General features: G+C 44.3%; 1 protein-coding gene across 2 annotated transcripts in view; it reads left to right on the top strand.

Moving 5' to 3' along the window:
* Positions 1-16,452, top strand: part of LOC137321491 (glutamate receptor ionotropic, kainate 2) — a 394,735-nt gene that overhangs the window by 365,339 nt on the left and 12,944 nt on the right. For both annotated transcript variants that reach the window (XM_067983881.1, XM_067983882.1), the window contains exon 14: positions 1,645-1,870. In XM_067983881.1, the coding sequence (XP_067839982.1) occupies positions 1,645-1,870 (226 nt within the window). The remainder of the gene's footprint in view (positions 1-1,644; positions 1,871-16,452) is intronic.

Consider the following 16,452-nt stretch of genomic DNA (forward strand, 5'->3'; position numbering starts at 1 on the left):
TGATGTGGAGATGCCGGTGATGGACTGGGGTTGACAATTGTAAACAATTTTACAACACCAAGTTATAGTCCAGCAATTTTATTTTAAATTCACAAGCTTTCGGAGGCTACCTCCTTCCTCAGGTGAACGATGTGGAAAATTTTCCACATCGTTCACCTGAGGAAGGAGGTAGCCTCCGAAAGCTTGTGAATTTAAAATAAAATTGCTGGACTATAACTTGGTGTTGTAAAATTGTTTACAATTCCCCATTATGACTTGTTTTTGAAGAAGAGCAGGAGAGTTCTGCTCCTGTCCTGCCCAACATTTATCCCTCAATCAACACCACCAAAAAACACAGTTTATCTGCTCATTTATCTCATTGCCGTTTGTCAGACTTTGCTGTGTGCCTATTGTCTGCTGCATTTGCCTACATAACAACAGTGATTACACTTCAAAAGAAATTAATTAGTTGTAAAGTGCTTTATAACATCCTGAAGACATGGAAGGTGCTATATAAATACAAGTTCTTTCCTTCATTTATAAATAACGCTGTAATTTGTTTACTGCTAATTAATATTCATGTAAATTAAGAAAGAAAGAGCTTGCATTTATGTAATACTTTTCATGACCTCAGGATATCCCAAAGTGCTGCACAGCCGATGAAGTACTTTCAGAGTGCAGTCACTCTTCTAATCTAGGGAAAGGCGTCTCATCCAAAAGGCAGCACCTCAGCAGTGGTGAGTCATAAAGGGGGGGGGGTCATAAAGCACTCTCTCAGCACCGTACTGAAGCTTTAGCCTAGATTATGTATGCCAGTCTCTGGAGTGGAGCTGGTACCTGCAGACTTCTGGATCAGAGGTACCACAGAGCCAAGGCTGATGCCATTACATGTAAACCTATCTAAATTAGTATATTTAAACTACGAATTTAGTACGAACTGTGAATCAGTGACGTTGAATTCAGTAGTTAGTAGAAAATTAAATTGGATGATGTTTTTCACATTAAATCTATCCTAATGAATACATTACACTAAATAACTAAAATCTCTATTAAACTCGAAATTAAAAGCATCCTTTTCCCAGATACTCTATGTAGATGGAGCCGACCGATCCTAAGATTCATTTATCTATATGTTTTTGAATTAGAACTAGGAAATATGATATCAAAATGAATGGGATTTGCTGAGGTATATTTGGTGCTACAATGCTCTACCCCTCTGTGTGATGTATCTCTGAGGTGAAAAGTTTGAAAGAAGCTGCCTGGGAACATTTCCCAAGCTCATCATTGAATTTCCATTTCCTTTCCAGTGTGTAACGCCACTTTTGGTTTGAATTCCATTCCTTTGGTTTTCTATTTGTGTACTGTGAACCATGAAAACTGCTGTCAGCAGTAGAAAAAGAACATTTTATGAAGAAGTTGCGATTGTTTTTTGTGCTGATGTTACATGAAAGAAAACCTGATTATTCTCTCGGGCTTTTTACAGCCAGCAGCAGCTCTTCGTACAAAACATAAAAAATGGAATTTGAAAGGAATGTTGCTCACTGCTTTTGTTAGGTTTCTTTCACAGGACCACTGCAGCGGGTTTTATTTTTCCATTCAGAAGATCAGATTCATCAGGGGGTATTTTTTTTCTTCTTCATGTGCAACTCTTATGCTTCATTGCAGAAGTCCAAAATATCAACCTATGAGAAGATGTGGGCCTTCATGAGCAGCAGACAGCAGACAGCGCTTGTCAAAAACAACGATGAAGGAATCCAGCGTGTCTTAACCACAGATTATGCCTTGCTAATGGAGTCAACAACCATCGAGTTTGTCACACAGAGAAACTGCAACTTGACACAGATCGGAGGCCTCATAGATTCGAAAGCTTATGGAGTTGGCACTCCCATGGGTATGTAATAAAGCTGACGTATTCTCTGTAAATTAATCAGAAATGCAGTAAAACTAAAACTGGCCTGCCAATGAATGTCATTAGCTATTTGTACAAACATTATTTACCATAAGTTTCTTAATGCTGTAATATGTCAAGAAGGACTTAGGCAGTTTTTCTGCAGTAGGTCTTTATAATGATAAATCTAGCCGTTAATTTTGCACTCAAGAAAAACACATATAATTTAACCTATTGACTAATGAATTTTCTCTGCATATTGTAGTCCACAAATGTGCTTTCTGTTACCTAATATAAGCAAAAATGTATTCTGTTATAAACGTCAGAAAATTCTAATGATATATGTGTCTGCAAATTTGAAGCATGATGAGTGGAACAAGGTGCCTCATGGCTCCACTGCTTAAAAAGTATTCTGAGTGTTTTCAAAATGCCTCCCAGAAAGAAGTTAGAAATCAAATTTATAACCCTATTCTAAATTATCCTTCCTTTTACATTTAAGAAATAAGCCCATTTATATAATTTATTTTTTACAAATTAAGCGAATGTATACAATTTATATTTAATATTTAATTTATATTGAACAAATACACCCATGCATACAGATTATATTTAACAAATAGGCCCATGTGTACAATTTATTCCAACCCGTTATTTCCATTATTAATGGAATTAGTGCAGAGTGTCTCATGACACAAACATTTCAATTTACTGGGTCGCATAATGATGTCCATGCTTATGATTACTTACATTGGGAAATCTTCAAATGTCAGTTGTGCCATTGTACGCATCAGTGAGTGGAGAAGGTGCTCCCCTTTAAGGGAGGGACTAAAATTCCAAGGGCAATTCAGATTAGGTAACTGTTATACTTATAATAAGAGTATCTTGGCCCCCTCCTCTTCTTCAACCACATGCAGCTCCTTGGCGATATCATCCAAGTCCATGGGGTCAGCTTCCACATGTACACCAATGACCCTCAGCTCTACCACTCCACTGCCTCTATGCTGTCAGACTGCTGTCTGACATCCAGTCTTGGATGAGCCGTAACTTTCTCCAATTAAAATTGGGAAGACCAAAGCCATTGTCTTTGACTCCTGCCACAAACTCCATATCCTTGCCACTGACTCCATCCCTCTCCCTGGCCACTGACTTCGGCTGAACCAGACTGTTCACATCCTGTTCGATTCTGATCTAATTTTTGAACCTGATATCTTTTCCATCACAAAGACCGCCTATTTCCACTGCTGATATATTGCCCACCTTTGTCCCTACCATAGCCCATTTGTTGCTGAAACCCTTGTTTATTCCTTTGTCACCTCCAGACTCAATTACTTCAATACTCTCCTGGTTGGCCTCCCATCTCCACCCTCCATAAACTTCAACAGTTCATCTAAAACTCTGCCGTCCTACCCCACAGGGTCACACTCACCCACCACCCCTGTCCTCGCTGATCTACATTGGCTCCTGGTGCCCCAGTGCCTCAATTTAAAATTCTTATTGTTGTGTTTAAATCCCTCCGTACTTTTCCCCTTCCTATCTCCGTAATCTCCTCCACTCCTACAATACCCTGATGAACTCTCCGTTCCTCTGACTCCAGCCTCTTGTTCATCCTCTCTCCCTTCGCTCTACCGGCAGTTGTGCTTTCAGCTACCAAGGTTTTACCCTCTGGAATTGCCTCTCTAAACTCCTCAACCTATACTTCTTTAAGATGCTCCTTAAACACCATCTCTTTGACCAAGTGTTTGGTCACCTCTCTTCATCTCTGCTTCCTTAGCTCATCGTCATTCTCTTTATGCCTCTATGAAGCACCTTGGGATGTTTTTCTATGATGAAGGTGCTCTATAAATGCAAGTTGGTGTTGATTTCCATGTCTTACAGACTGAGAGAGAGAGCAGGGACGAGAGCTTAGAGATATGGAGAGAGAAAAGGGGGCATCTTGGAGATGGAAATGGGTGAGCAGGAGAATTGGAAACATCAAGTAAGGTTCGAGAAGGGAACTTTTGACATTGAGAAGGCATTCATTGATATATGGGGTGGAGAGAGACACAAAGGGGGTAATTTTAACCAAACTCGCCAGGTGGGAAACCCATGAGATCGGGTGCTATGCTGGTTTTACACCCATCCGGTTTTATTGAAGTCAGAAAATGAGGGTTGTTTGGAACATAGAATGTTCTCTGCTGGACAGTCATGGAGCAACATTAGCACCTGCTGCATGCCGATAAAATAGATGAGGCCCAAAGTCCAATTTGGAGTAAGCCTTTTTTATGGGCGTGCGTTCTAGACGTGCTGCCCACTTCTCCTCCATTGAAGATGTTGCATATTGCCACTGGAGTACTACTCGAATTGAACTTGTACAAACCTGTGCAGAAACAGTGTAAGATGCCTGAAGATACATCCCAACATTTGAACGAAGCAGCCACTGATGTACTCCACAGAGATCGGGGACAAATAGTCAAAATCAGGAGCAGCGCTCAGTACATAAATTTGAGGACTATGTGTGGAGTCCTGTTTCACCAATTTCACAATGAAGCAAGCGGGCACTGAAAACATAGCTCTCCGCTTGCATTACTGTCAAAATAAATCCAATACTGCATCCTCACTGTGTCATAATGTATTGGCTCCTACCTATTATCTTTCTTTTATTCCCTCTCCTCATTGTCCCCCTTTCTTCATAGTTTTGCTTGGCTGTGGGATTTGCCACCATTCTTATTCAGCACTTTTGCTCTTGCTTTCTCTTGCTTTAAAATGAGAGAAGATAAGACAATACTATGGAAATGAAGCCATTCCAACATTCATGCTATAAATGTAAGCACTCTGTTAAAGTAATAGCTTCATTGAGGTACTTTCACTTCTGCTTTGTATTTTGGGAGACTCCTGCCTCCATGCTATTATCTTGGTTTTTTTTGCACTCCAAAGAAGCAAAGAAAAAGCACCTGGCTTCTAAACTGGGAACTACCAGCTCAGACCATGCAAGTGAGGCAAATGTTTTTTCACTTGAATCAAATGACTTTGACAAACATGCTCATGGGAAACAAGCTAAAAATTAAATAAAGAAATGGCCCAGGACCAGAGAAGAAGATTAAATATAAATGTGGAAGAAGAACTGGCAAGTTCCCCAACAAGCTAAGCTAAAGAACTAAAGATGCTCCACTGCATTGCAGAGACACTGAGGCAATTGTAGCAGTGCAACATGAATACAGGAACAGAACCATATTTAAACCTGGAAGGTGCACAGCACCTGATGAGAACTTTGCCTTAGGTTTTTTCTGACTTATCACAGAAACAAATTTTGTTCTTACATGAGGAGGGGAGATGGAGTTCTTTGGCTACGTAAGAGATGTTGTGAATCAATGGCTATTGAACAAGATGTAGAAAACTCAGCATTGCCACTAAAGGGGCTCATTGGTTGACGTCCCTCCACTTGCTGGAGTATCTCTTGAGGATGTAGTCAGTCGAGTCTTGAAGGACAGTGTCCAGACAATCATTTTCAAACACAGTGATTCATCTTTAATTCAATACTCACCACCACTAACATCTCACAGACTGCAGCACTGGATAAATGATTCCATTGAAAAATGTTCCTGTATAATAGTGAAATGCTGCAAATCTTTCACTGCATCAGGAACTGTTATTCTGTATTGTTTAAACTGGCCAGTTCAATATTGTTGATGCAACTAACAGACATTATTTTATTAGACCTCCGTAACTCATGCTGACTCATACTACTGTCAGGAACATACATTCATGAATTATTTATACACAGCATAACGGCTACTCTCCAGGCTATAATTTATCAGAGATGAGATGCTCATATTATTTATAGGTCTTTGCAGGAACAATGGGATACTAACAACAAGACTATCCCATTATAACATTTAACAATATGTAGCACAATATTGAACTAGCAGTAATTTAATCTCTCATATTGTGATAACTGATGGCTACAGTCGACTGACTATTGAGAAAATTCAGGCCATAACTCCATCAGATAAATTTAAAGGAGTGACGAAATACGGGCACAACAACAACAACAACAACTACTACTACTACTACTACTACTACTCACATTTATGTAACACCTTTAAAGTCGTAAAAAGTTCCAAGGCGTTTTGCAGGAGTGTTACCAAACAAAATTTGACACCAAGCCACAGAAGGAGATATTAGGACAGGTGATCAAAAGCTTGGTTGAAGAGATAGGTTTTAAGGAGCGTCTTAAAGGAGGAGGGAGAGGTAGGGAGGGAATTCCCTAGAGCTTAGGGCCTAGGCAGCTGAAGGCACAGCCGCCAATGGTGGAGCAATTTAAATCGGGGAAGCGCAAAAGGCAAGAATTGGAGGAGCGCAGAGATCTCGGAGGGTTGTAGGACTGGAGGAGGTTACAGAGATAAGGAGGGGCGAGGCTGCGGAGAGATTTGAAAACAAAGATGAGAATTTTAAAATCGAGACATTCTTTCACTGGGAGCCAATGTAGGTCAGCGAGGACTGGAGTGATGGGTGAACGGGACTTGGTGCGAGTTAGGATATGGACAGTAGAGTTTTAATTGAGCTCAAGTTTATGGAAGGTGGAAAATGGGAGACCGGCCAGGAAAGCATTGGAATAGTCAAGTCTGGAGGTAACAAAGACATGGATGAGGGTTTCAGCAGCAGATGAGCTAAGGCAGGGGCAGAGACAGGCAATGTTATGGAGGTGGAAGTAGGCGGTCTGGTGATGGAGCGGATACGTGATGTGTTTTACATCTGTAACGTTAAAGTCTATTCATACCTACAAACTACACTTCTTGTTGTTTGGTGGGAAATTATAACATTGTTAACACTGAACGATGACATTTTTCTCAATTACCATCACACAGGTTAATTATAAATTTGCGTGCTAGTGTAAAACGGGTGATGGCGAATCAGCAGCCCCATTTTCCATCTCTCCTGATTTTTCTTTCCATTGAAGTTAATGGGAGAGATGGAAAACAGGCTGCTGATTCGTTATCACCCGTTTTACACTATCGCATAAAGTCAAAATTACCTCCACAGTGTGCTGATCTTTGTGATCTGGAAACAGACTACAAGTGAACTTACTACAACTTTTTAATGATTCTTCCCCCACTGCCTTTTTCTGAAGGCATTCACTTCTCCTGGCTCATGGCTCCATTGCCTCCCCCAAGCAGTCTTTATGTGCGAGCTCAGGGTTTTGACAGGATATTCATCAATGGGAGGCATCACAGCCAGAGCACAATACTGTCCTGACCCAATGGCCACACTTCCAACCGGTGTCACTGGACAGAGGTTGATAAATTATAAGAAAAAAATCTAACTGTCTGTCTATGGTCTGCTTGGGACCCTTGCAGATCTTCCGTTCAGTGAACGTCATATTGGCAAATTTCATGGATGCCAATGTACTGGGGTGTCCAGCAAATGTAGCTGTAGAAACATGAGATGGGAGTCTGTGAACCCTCCCTCCACCTCATTATATTACCTACACTGTGACTGTGAACCCTCCTCCACCTTATTTACCTTTGCTCAACTTTGCTCTAGCTTGTTAGTTTTACTATATTTGACTCTATAACTCATGGCAAGAGTAAACAAAAAATCTATCCAACCTTCTTTAAAATGTACTGCATTGCTTGCTTGTTCTTCAGTGGGCAAGATCAAACACCCCATTAATGGCCATGGGTTCTCTGGTATGTCAGCTCCTCCGGGAGGCTTCTAGTTTGAATACATAGCTCCCAATATCTATTGTTACAGTAATACTGAATGAGATTAAGGCCATCAGGCAAGTGTTTGCAGCTTATGTAACAGTGTGCTGTAAAATGGGAGCACCTTAAATCTGCCACGAGGGAGGTGGAGGCTCACTTCACAGAACTAGAGAGTTAGTACGAACAACTATATTTCAAAGAAAAGAATCACTTACCTGTTGCAGTATGAAAAGTTTCTTACAGAACATGTTGACAATTGGAGAACAGGTCTAGGAAGCATGCTATTCAAGCTTCTGGAGTCTCTAGGGGTTTCTTTATCCCCAAGAACAGGTGGGTTGGGGGTGGGTGGGCAGTCAAAATTCTCCGATTTCAGAGTGGAACCGCATCCTGGCTCCAACGCGCTGACCTCCGGGTTTGACCCAGACGCGATTGGGTGCACAAGCTTCTGATACCCGGAAGTCCCGCTAACACTTAAAGCCAGCGGGACGATATTTAAAGGGCCAATTGAGCTAATAAAGTCCTCAAAGCTGTAAACTGTTTGGGTATTGACTTACACAAGCCATTTTAACTGCATATGAACATGTCTCCCGTGACCTCTGAAACACGCCACAGAAACGGAGGCGACTTGCAGCCGTCCCTCATTTGGACCTTTAAACCAATGATTGACGTGTGAAGAAAAAGTGAGTTTTTGCAGCAGGCCACTCAGTTCTCTCAGACACACCTTTGGCTGGGAGTTCTTTGTGTTTAGATTGAGATTTCTTGGTTCACAATCAGAATTCTTGTGTTCAGACACATTTACCTACTTTTTGGACCCCCTCAAACTGCCACCATCGGAAAGGAGGGGTGCGCAATGGATTTAATCAGCAGTACATCTGAGGAGGAGACACATCACCAGTGGGTTTCCAGGCACAGCGTGCAGTTCTGGGAGTTGCAGCTCCACAAGACAGAGGTGTGCCACAAGGACCTGCAGAAGAGCAGAGAGGAGACCAATGGAGGGGCCAATGTCACAGCAGACACTACCCACGTGAGAATGTCTACAGACAGAGGCTGATCTTCCAGGACTCTCTGAGGAGCAGTGCCTATGAAGGCTCAGATTAAGTCACCAGGTGGTCACAGACATCTGCACGCTCCTTCATGCAGAGCTGCTCCCGGCTGGGCCTGGTGGCCACACATTGCCTGTTGTAGTTAAAGTCACCACTACCCTCAATTTCTTCACCTCTGGATCCCTTCAGGGCGCCACCGGTGACATCACCAAGATCTCTCTGTTGTCTTCACATAAGTGTATAAGATGGCTTGTTTGCCAGGGCATCCGACTACATCAACTTCCCCTGCGATGACATCAACCAGACTGAGAGGGCAGTGGGTTTCCATTCTCTGGCTGGCTTCCCACCAGTGCAGGGCGTAATTGATTGCATACACGTAGCAATCCAAAGACCTGCATATGAGCCAGGACTGTTCATCAACCGAAAGGGATATCACTCCATCAATGCGCAACTGGTTTGTGGCCACCGGAGGAGATTTCTGCAGGTGTGTGCCAAATTCCCTGACAGCTGCCATGATTCCTTCATTTTGCATCAGTCCAACATCCCGGCCCTCTTCTACGTGCAAGACAGACTTAAGGGCTGGCTCCTTGGAGACAAGAGATGTCCCCTGCAGTCGTGGCTCATGACACCTCTGAGAAACCCCACCAGCAAAGCACAGCAGCGGTACGATAGTCACATCACCACCAGGTCTGTCATTGAACAAGCCATTGGAATGCTGAAGATGTGCTTCAGGTGCCTGGATTGATCTGGGGGATCCCTTCACTACTCACCAGTGAGAGTGTGTGGAATAATAGTCGTGTGCTGCGTCCTGCACAATATCGGCCAACAGAGAGGGTTACAGGTGGAGGAGCTCCAATGCGTTTATGAAGTTTCCGCATCTTCCGGCAACAAAGAAGACGAGGAGGAGAAGGAGGAGGAGGACGATGACGATGGCCAACCCATCGGCAGAGCAGCAGCACATGTGGCTGCTCGTGATGCCAGAGAGTCACTCATATCTAATAGGTTCTCATAAGGAAATCTGCAAAGTGAAGATAATGAACTACTCGGACTGCCTGGAATGACCACAACCACCACCACCACCAGCCTCTCCCCTCCGCTTGCACAAAGCAGTCCTTCAACCACACGCACACCCATTGTAAATGCGACCAATGGGTGGTATGAAGCCTTGCCATTCATGAAGTACATGCAAGGGTGCTTTCATAAAATGTCATGATGTCAAAATGTCATGATGTCAAAATGTCATGATGTCAAAATGTCATCATTTCCACCATCCGCCCGACGAAGGAGGAAGCCTCCGAAAGCTTGTGGAATTTAATTTAAAATAAATTTGTTGGACTATAACTTGGTGTTGTAAAATTGTTTACAATTCACAAAATGTGGCAGTGGTGGTGACAATTATAACATTTAGCGTTCAAGTAAGAAAAAACAAATAGAAATGAAAAACATGACATTTAGTCAGACACCCTTGGTGATGGCAAAACCTTTGCCTTCCTCTTCCTACTACTTCTACGTGATGCATCTCCTGTGGCTTCAGCACAGGTAGTGGCTAGTTGCTCAGGAGTGCGTCGCTCCCGACATGGACTCTCCACAGCTGCCCCTGCCACCAGTGTCTGCTCGAGCTCACTTGTGTGTGGTGAATCACCAGGTAACTATCTAACAGGACCCACCGAGGCGTGAGTATCTGCACTGATGCATGGCTCACTATGATGTGCCCTCAGAGGCATGGAGCTCCTCTGAGGAATTGCCCTCATCCAGGTTGTCTGCTGCTTTAGCAATCCTTGAAGGCCCTGGAAGAGAACATACAGCAATATTAAAAATCATTGCGGAAGTAATGTTGTGATGAGCAAACTGAGGTGTACAACAGGTCAATCATTGATAACATCAATTCATGATGTGTGTGAGGGATGTTAAAGTTCTGTCAACAGACATTTGCCTAGTGCCAGTCTCAGCATCCCCGACAACTAGGCTTTGGAGCATTCGGGTGAGCTCCAAGTCCTCCTCCCCTGTCTCTGTCAGGGCCGTTATTTGTGCTGGCCCCCCTCCAGTCTTCTTCCTCTCCCTTGCATTTTGCGCCCTCTTCTCCTACAAGGGGAGAAAGAACAGACGTGTGAGTGAGTGAGGGTGATGGGGTCACCCAATGGATGCATTGCTCTGGGTGAGGCTGCCAATGAAAGAGGTGCATCAGAGGGTGAGTATCAGACAGATTCATGACATTGGATCAGGATTGGGGTGAGTGGGAGAGGTGGGTTCACAAATGGGGAGGTGAGGAAGTGAACAGAACATGAAAGTAAGTTGATAATGAGACTTAAGTGGGTGTGAGGAGTGATGTGATGGAGTAGTCTTGGCAGGACAGAGTGAGGGGGATTGGGGGTGATGTGCACCACAGGATGTTGGTGAATCAGTAAGTGTACTCACTTTTCCTGACCTGGTTGGGTCATTGAATGAAACGCTTCCTGCATTGCATCCACATCCTAGAGACTGTCTCCTGCTGCTCACCTCCTCTGCCACCTCGAGTCAGGCCTTCTTGGTGGCAGAGGCAGGGCGCTTCCTCCTATCAACCTGGTACAATGTTTCCCTCCTGCTCCTGGCACTGGCTAATAGCTCAGGAGTGCGCCCCCCCACCCCACCGACATGGATTCTCCACAGAGGCCCCAGCCACCAGTGTCTCCTCGTGCTCACTTGTGTGTGGTGAATCACCAGGTGACAACCCAACTAACTGTCTAACAGGATCTACCGAGGCGTGAGTTACTGAACCGGGGTGCTGGCTTCATCCTTTGTTGCTCCATTTGGCTCAATTCCTCCTTTCACCCTCAAAATTAATTGTTGCAATGGCCCTTTAAATACTCCAACTCCCAGCACATCATTCGGGTGCGCAGTACGCCCGCTGCGCAGCTTGGAGACACAAAACCCGAAAGTCACATTAAGGGCTTTCAATTGAGTCGCAATCGGTCGAGAAAACACACACAAAAATTTTCCGGGTTTCCCACATGCACGTTGACCCCCCCCAAATTGAGTTCCCTTCAGTATGTTAAAATTTACCCTTTAGAGTCTGCCAAAAGATATCCTTCATTCCAAAGCTCTTAGCAGGGCTGTTCGACATGAAGGCTTCCCAATTTATGCTCGTGAGCATATTATTCTTTAGCCCTTAAACCTGCTTTAGCAAATCTTCTTATGGCTATCGTGGTACAGTTCTTATTTTATCAAACCCAAAAGGAATTCCTTCATCGAGTCTATGCGATCGATTGGTAGAGTTTTTCTATGGGAATCAATTACCAGAGATCCTTAAAAAACAGCACCTGTTTGACAAATGATGCACTCACACTATAACTGTAGTATCAGTCCAAAGCGGTTTTGCTTCACACAAATGCTGCAATTTTAATGTGAATGCAGCCTGAATCTGGAGTATTGGCCCAACTTGACACCAGAACGAGAGGAACTCAGACTCCCTGGAGGAGATAGTCTTACCCAGCTTCACTTTGGAGTCGGTTTGGGTCTTGACACCTGATTTACATTCCATAAGTTTAAAAGCTTTGCACTGACACTAAGCTTACATAAGAACATAAGAAATAGGAGCAGGAGTAGGCCAATCGGCCCCTCGAGCCTGCTCCGCCATTCAATAAGATCATGGCTGATCTGATCCTAACCTCAAATCTAAATTCATATCCAATTTCCTGCCCGCTCCCCGTAACCCCTAATTCCCATTACTCCTAGGAAACTGTCTATTTCTGTTTTAAATGTATTTATTATGCTTGTACTATGAATGCATTGAAAATTGAACAAGCATTGAAGGAGAAAAAGCATTGAATATTCCCGGCTTTATCTGACCTGCCTGCGAGTCGAGCATGTAGAGGCCCCATTGCAACTCATATCCCTGGAAACCACATGAAAAATCCTAGCAGAAGAGGTTCACACCTTAAAACTGTTCCATCACACCACTGTAAGGATCTTCAGCTGCAGACTGGTGAAAGATAAGATGGCTGCTATGGCCTTCCTGAGACAAAAGAGCTGAATTCCAGAGGTGAGGTGAGAGTGACTGCCCTTGACATCAAGGCAGCATTTGACCGAGTGTGGCACCAAGGAGCCCTAGTAAAATTGAAGTCCATGGGAATCAGGGGGAAAACTCTCCAGTGGCTGGAGTCATACCTAGCACAAAGGAAGATGGTAGTGGTTGTTGGAGGCCAAGCATCTCAGCCCCAGGGCATTGCTGCAGGAGTTCCTCAGGGCAGTGTCCTAGGCCCAACCATCTTCAGCTGCTTCATCAATGACCTTCCCTCCATCATAAGGTCAGAAATGGGGATGTTTGCTGATGACTGCACAGTGTTCAGTTCCATTCGCAACCCCTCAGATAATGAAGCAGTCCGAGCCTGCATGCAGCAAGACCTGGACAACATCCAGGCTTGGGCTCATAAGTGGCAAGTAACATTCGCGCCAGATAAGTGCCAGGCAATGACCATCTCCAACAAGAGAGAGTCTAACCACCTCCCCTTGACATTCAACGGCATTACCATCGCCGAATCCCCCACCATCAACATCCTGGGGGTCACCATTGACCAGAAACTTAACTGGACCGGCCATATAAATACTGTGGCTACGAGAGCAGGTCAGAGGCTGGGTATTCTGCGGCGAGTGACTCACCTCCTGACTCCCCAAAGCCTTTCCACAATCTACAAGGCACAAGTCAGGAGTGTGATGGAATACTCTCCACTTGCCTGGATGAGTGCAGCTCCAACAACACTCAAGAAGCTCGACACCATCCAAGATAAAGCAGCCCGCTTGATTGGCACCCCAGCCACCACCCTAAACATTCACTCCCTTCACCACCGGCGCACTGTGGCTGCAGTGTGTACCATCCACAGGATGCACTGCAGCAACTCGCCAAGGCTTCTTCGACAGCACCTCCCAAACCCGCGACCTCTACCACCTAGAAGGACAAGGGCAGCAGGCGCATGGGAACAACACCACCTGCACGTTCCCCTCCAAGTCACACACCATCCCGACTTGGAAATATATCGCCGTTCCTTCATTGTCGCTGGGTCAAAATCCTGGAACTCCCTTCCTAACAGCACTGTGGGAGAACCGTCACCACACGGACTGCAGCGGTTCAAGAAGGCGGCTCACCACCACCTTTTCGAGGGCAATTAGGGATGGGCATTAAAATGCCGGCCTTGCCAGCGACGCCCACATCCCGTGAACGAATAAAAAATAATCCAGACTGAACCCTTTACTCAGGCTTCACTGTCATTGTGCAATGTAAATCAGAGTGACTGTTCCGAATGACCTGGCTGATAATCCTACTTCAACTAACACCACCAAAATTGGATTCACCAATCATTCAGCATGGCTATTTGTGGGGTCTTGCAGTGAGTAAAATGGCTGCCCTATTTGCTGACATAACAACAGCTTTTGCACTTCAAGGTAATTCATTGTATGTGAAGCTCTGAGAGACATGATAACGCCCTTCCTTGTTTTCCTTTTCAGCTTGTTTGTTGGGCTGATTAGATGTTTAATTGCTTTTCTAGGTTGCTTGGTGACGAAATAATTGTTCCTTTAATTGTTGTTGTGACATGCTGTGGTGATATTCTTAAGAAGGTGAAGGCAGGCTGTGTTTTTTGATTAAGTTACTCAGCTTTTTGTCAAGGATTTGTGCAGACAAATTAACTTTGAATTTTGTTTAAATTCCAGAAGGCATTTATCCTGTATTTCTTTTTGTAGCATGATGGTATTTAACATCGTCGACCTGTTTAATCCATGTTTTTTCATTGTGCTTGGAAGGAGGCTGATATTTTCTTTCATTATCAGCCTAAGCCTTTTATTTTTGCACGATTGGTCCTTGACCTTTCTTAATATTTTTTTTTTGTTTTTTATTTCCTTGCCAGCCCTCATTTATTAATTCCTATATGACCTGAATGGGGGCAGCATGTGGTGCGTTTGTCTGCATCAACAGATGTAGGTTCTGCACGGTCTTGAGTGCAGGACAAAGGGTGTGAAATGGGTCTTGGGGTGATAGGCCAAACTGGGCAATAGGGAATTGGCAGCCCAATTTACACTCTGTCCGGTTTTCTTTTCCATTAAAGTCAATGCAAAAGAAAATTGGGTGAGATGTTAAGCAGGCTGCTAATTCGCTATTGCCCCTTTTGTGCTCCTGCCGAAGACGAATTTCACCCCGAAAGAGTCTACACTGGGTTATTTGGCCTTCGTTTCCTGCCCATTTTTCCTCATTGGGATAGTGTCTGGAATATTTGAAATGTTATGCTGTTTGCACCTGTTTCTTATGTGTATTTTGAAGCTATGGTTTGCTGCTTATCCGCAATATACTACTTCGGTGCTTTTTCTACTTTTAGAATGTGCTCTGCGTATAGACGTCATTGGACATTTTATGAACATTTCCACAGGTTCAAAGATATTGGGCAATGATTTTCGAATGAGGTTAAATTGATCACAGTTCTTCTTGGTTGGCCTAACCCACTTTAGTGTGTGCTGGAGTTACCTATGGAAATCCATTTGGTTTACAGTATGGGATACTTGATTGGCTTGTTTCAGTTGCTGCGCGTCAATGTATCTCAGCCTTTTGGCATCATGTTGGCATCTCTCTATACTCATAGCAAATCAATGCACAGGAAAAGACCTGCTGGCCCATCAAGCCTGTGTCACACCATCATGGTGCAACATAACACCATGATCAGGAATAATCCATATTTCAACTTTAGTGTGTGCAGAGTAAGTCGATCTCAATTGGAGGAGCTGTGAAGATACTGCAATTTGCTTTAGCATTCAGTGGTAGGAAGGTGGAATTGGCCAGGGTTCTTGCTCCTGATCGTTGCACAAGAACCTCTCCTGAAAGTGTATGTGCGTGACACCAGAGAGATGAAGGGCATGATTTTTACCTGGAACCAGGAACTCAGCGGGTGGGTAGATTTTTGTGTGGGAAACCCGAAAGTAAAGACAGCAAGTCGGAATCTGCAATTGCAACTATATTGAAGGCGCTTAATTTTACTACCGGGTTTCGGGTCTCCAAGCTGTGCAGTGGGTGTACTGCGCACCCGCATGATGCGATCTGAACTCCACTACTTAAAGGGCCAATGTAAAAATGGATTTTGGAGGAGAAAGGAGGAAATATAGGAATGGATTCCAGGAGAGCAAAGGCAGCACCCAGGTATACTGATGCTTCATTGGATGTACTGCTGGGTGCAGTGAGAACCAAGAGGGAGGTAATTTACCCAAGCAATGGGAGGAAGAAACCTGGTGTTGCCACCAAGAAGGCGTGGCTGGAGGTGGCAGGAGAGGTGAGCAGCAGGAGCACTGTGTCCAGGTCATGGCTGCAGTGCAAGAAGCGATTTAATGACCTAACCAGGTCAGGAAAAGTAAGTACATTTGCTGATTCACCCACATCCTGTGAAATGTAACACCCCCCCTCTCACTCTGTGTTGCCAAGCCTACTCAATCACATCACTCCACACACCAACTTAAGTTTCAGCAGCTACCATCCTTCACTTTCTATGTACTTCCTCAACTCCCCATTTATGCACCCACTGCCACTCATCCCAATCCTGATACAATGTGATGAATCTGTCTGATCGTCACCCTCTGATGCATTTGTTTCATTGTCAGCCTCACCCAGAGCAATGCATCCATCGGGTAAATATGTCACCTTCAGTCATTCACAGGTTTGTCTTTCTCCTCCTGTAGGAGAAGAGGGCACAAAATGCAAGGGAGAGGACGAGGACTGGAGGTGGACCAACACAAATAGTCCAGCTGACAGATGTAGAGGAGGAGGCTATGGAGACAAGTCGCACCGTTGCATGTCTATCCGTCGGAGATGGAGAGACTGGCAACCAGCAGATGGGTGGTGGCAAAACTTTAA

This window comes from Heptranchias perlo, chromosome 5 (assembly GCF_035084215.1).
Source record: "Heptranchias perlo isolate sHepPer1 chromosome 5, sHepPer1.hap1, whole genome shotgun sequence".
Taxonomy (NCBI): Eukaryota; Metazoa; Chordata; class Chondrichthyes; order Hexanchiformes; family Hexanchidae; genus Heptranchias; species Heptranchias perlo.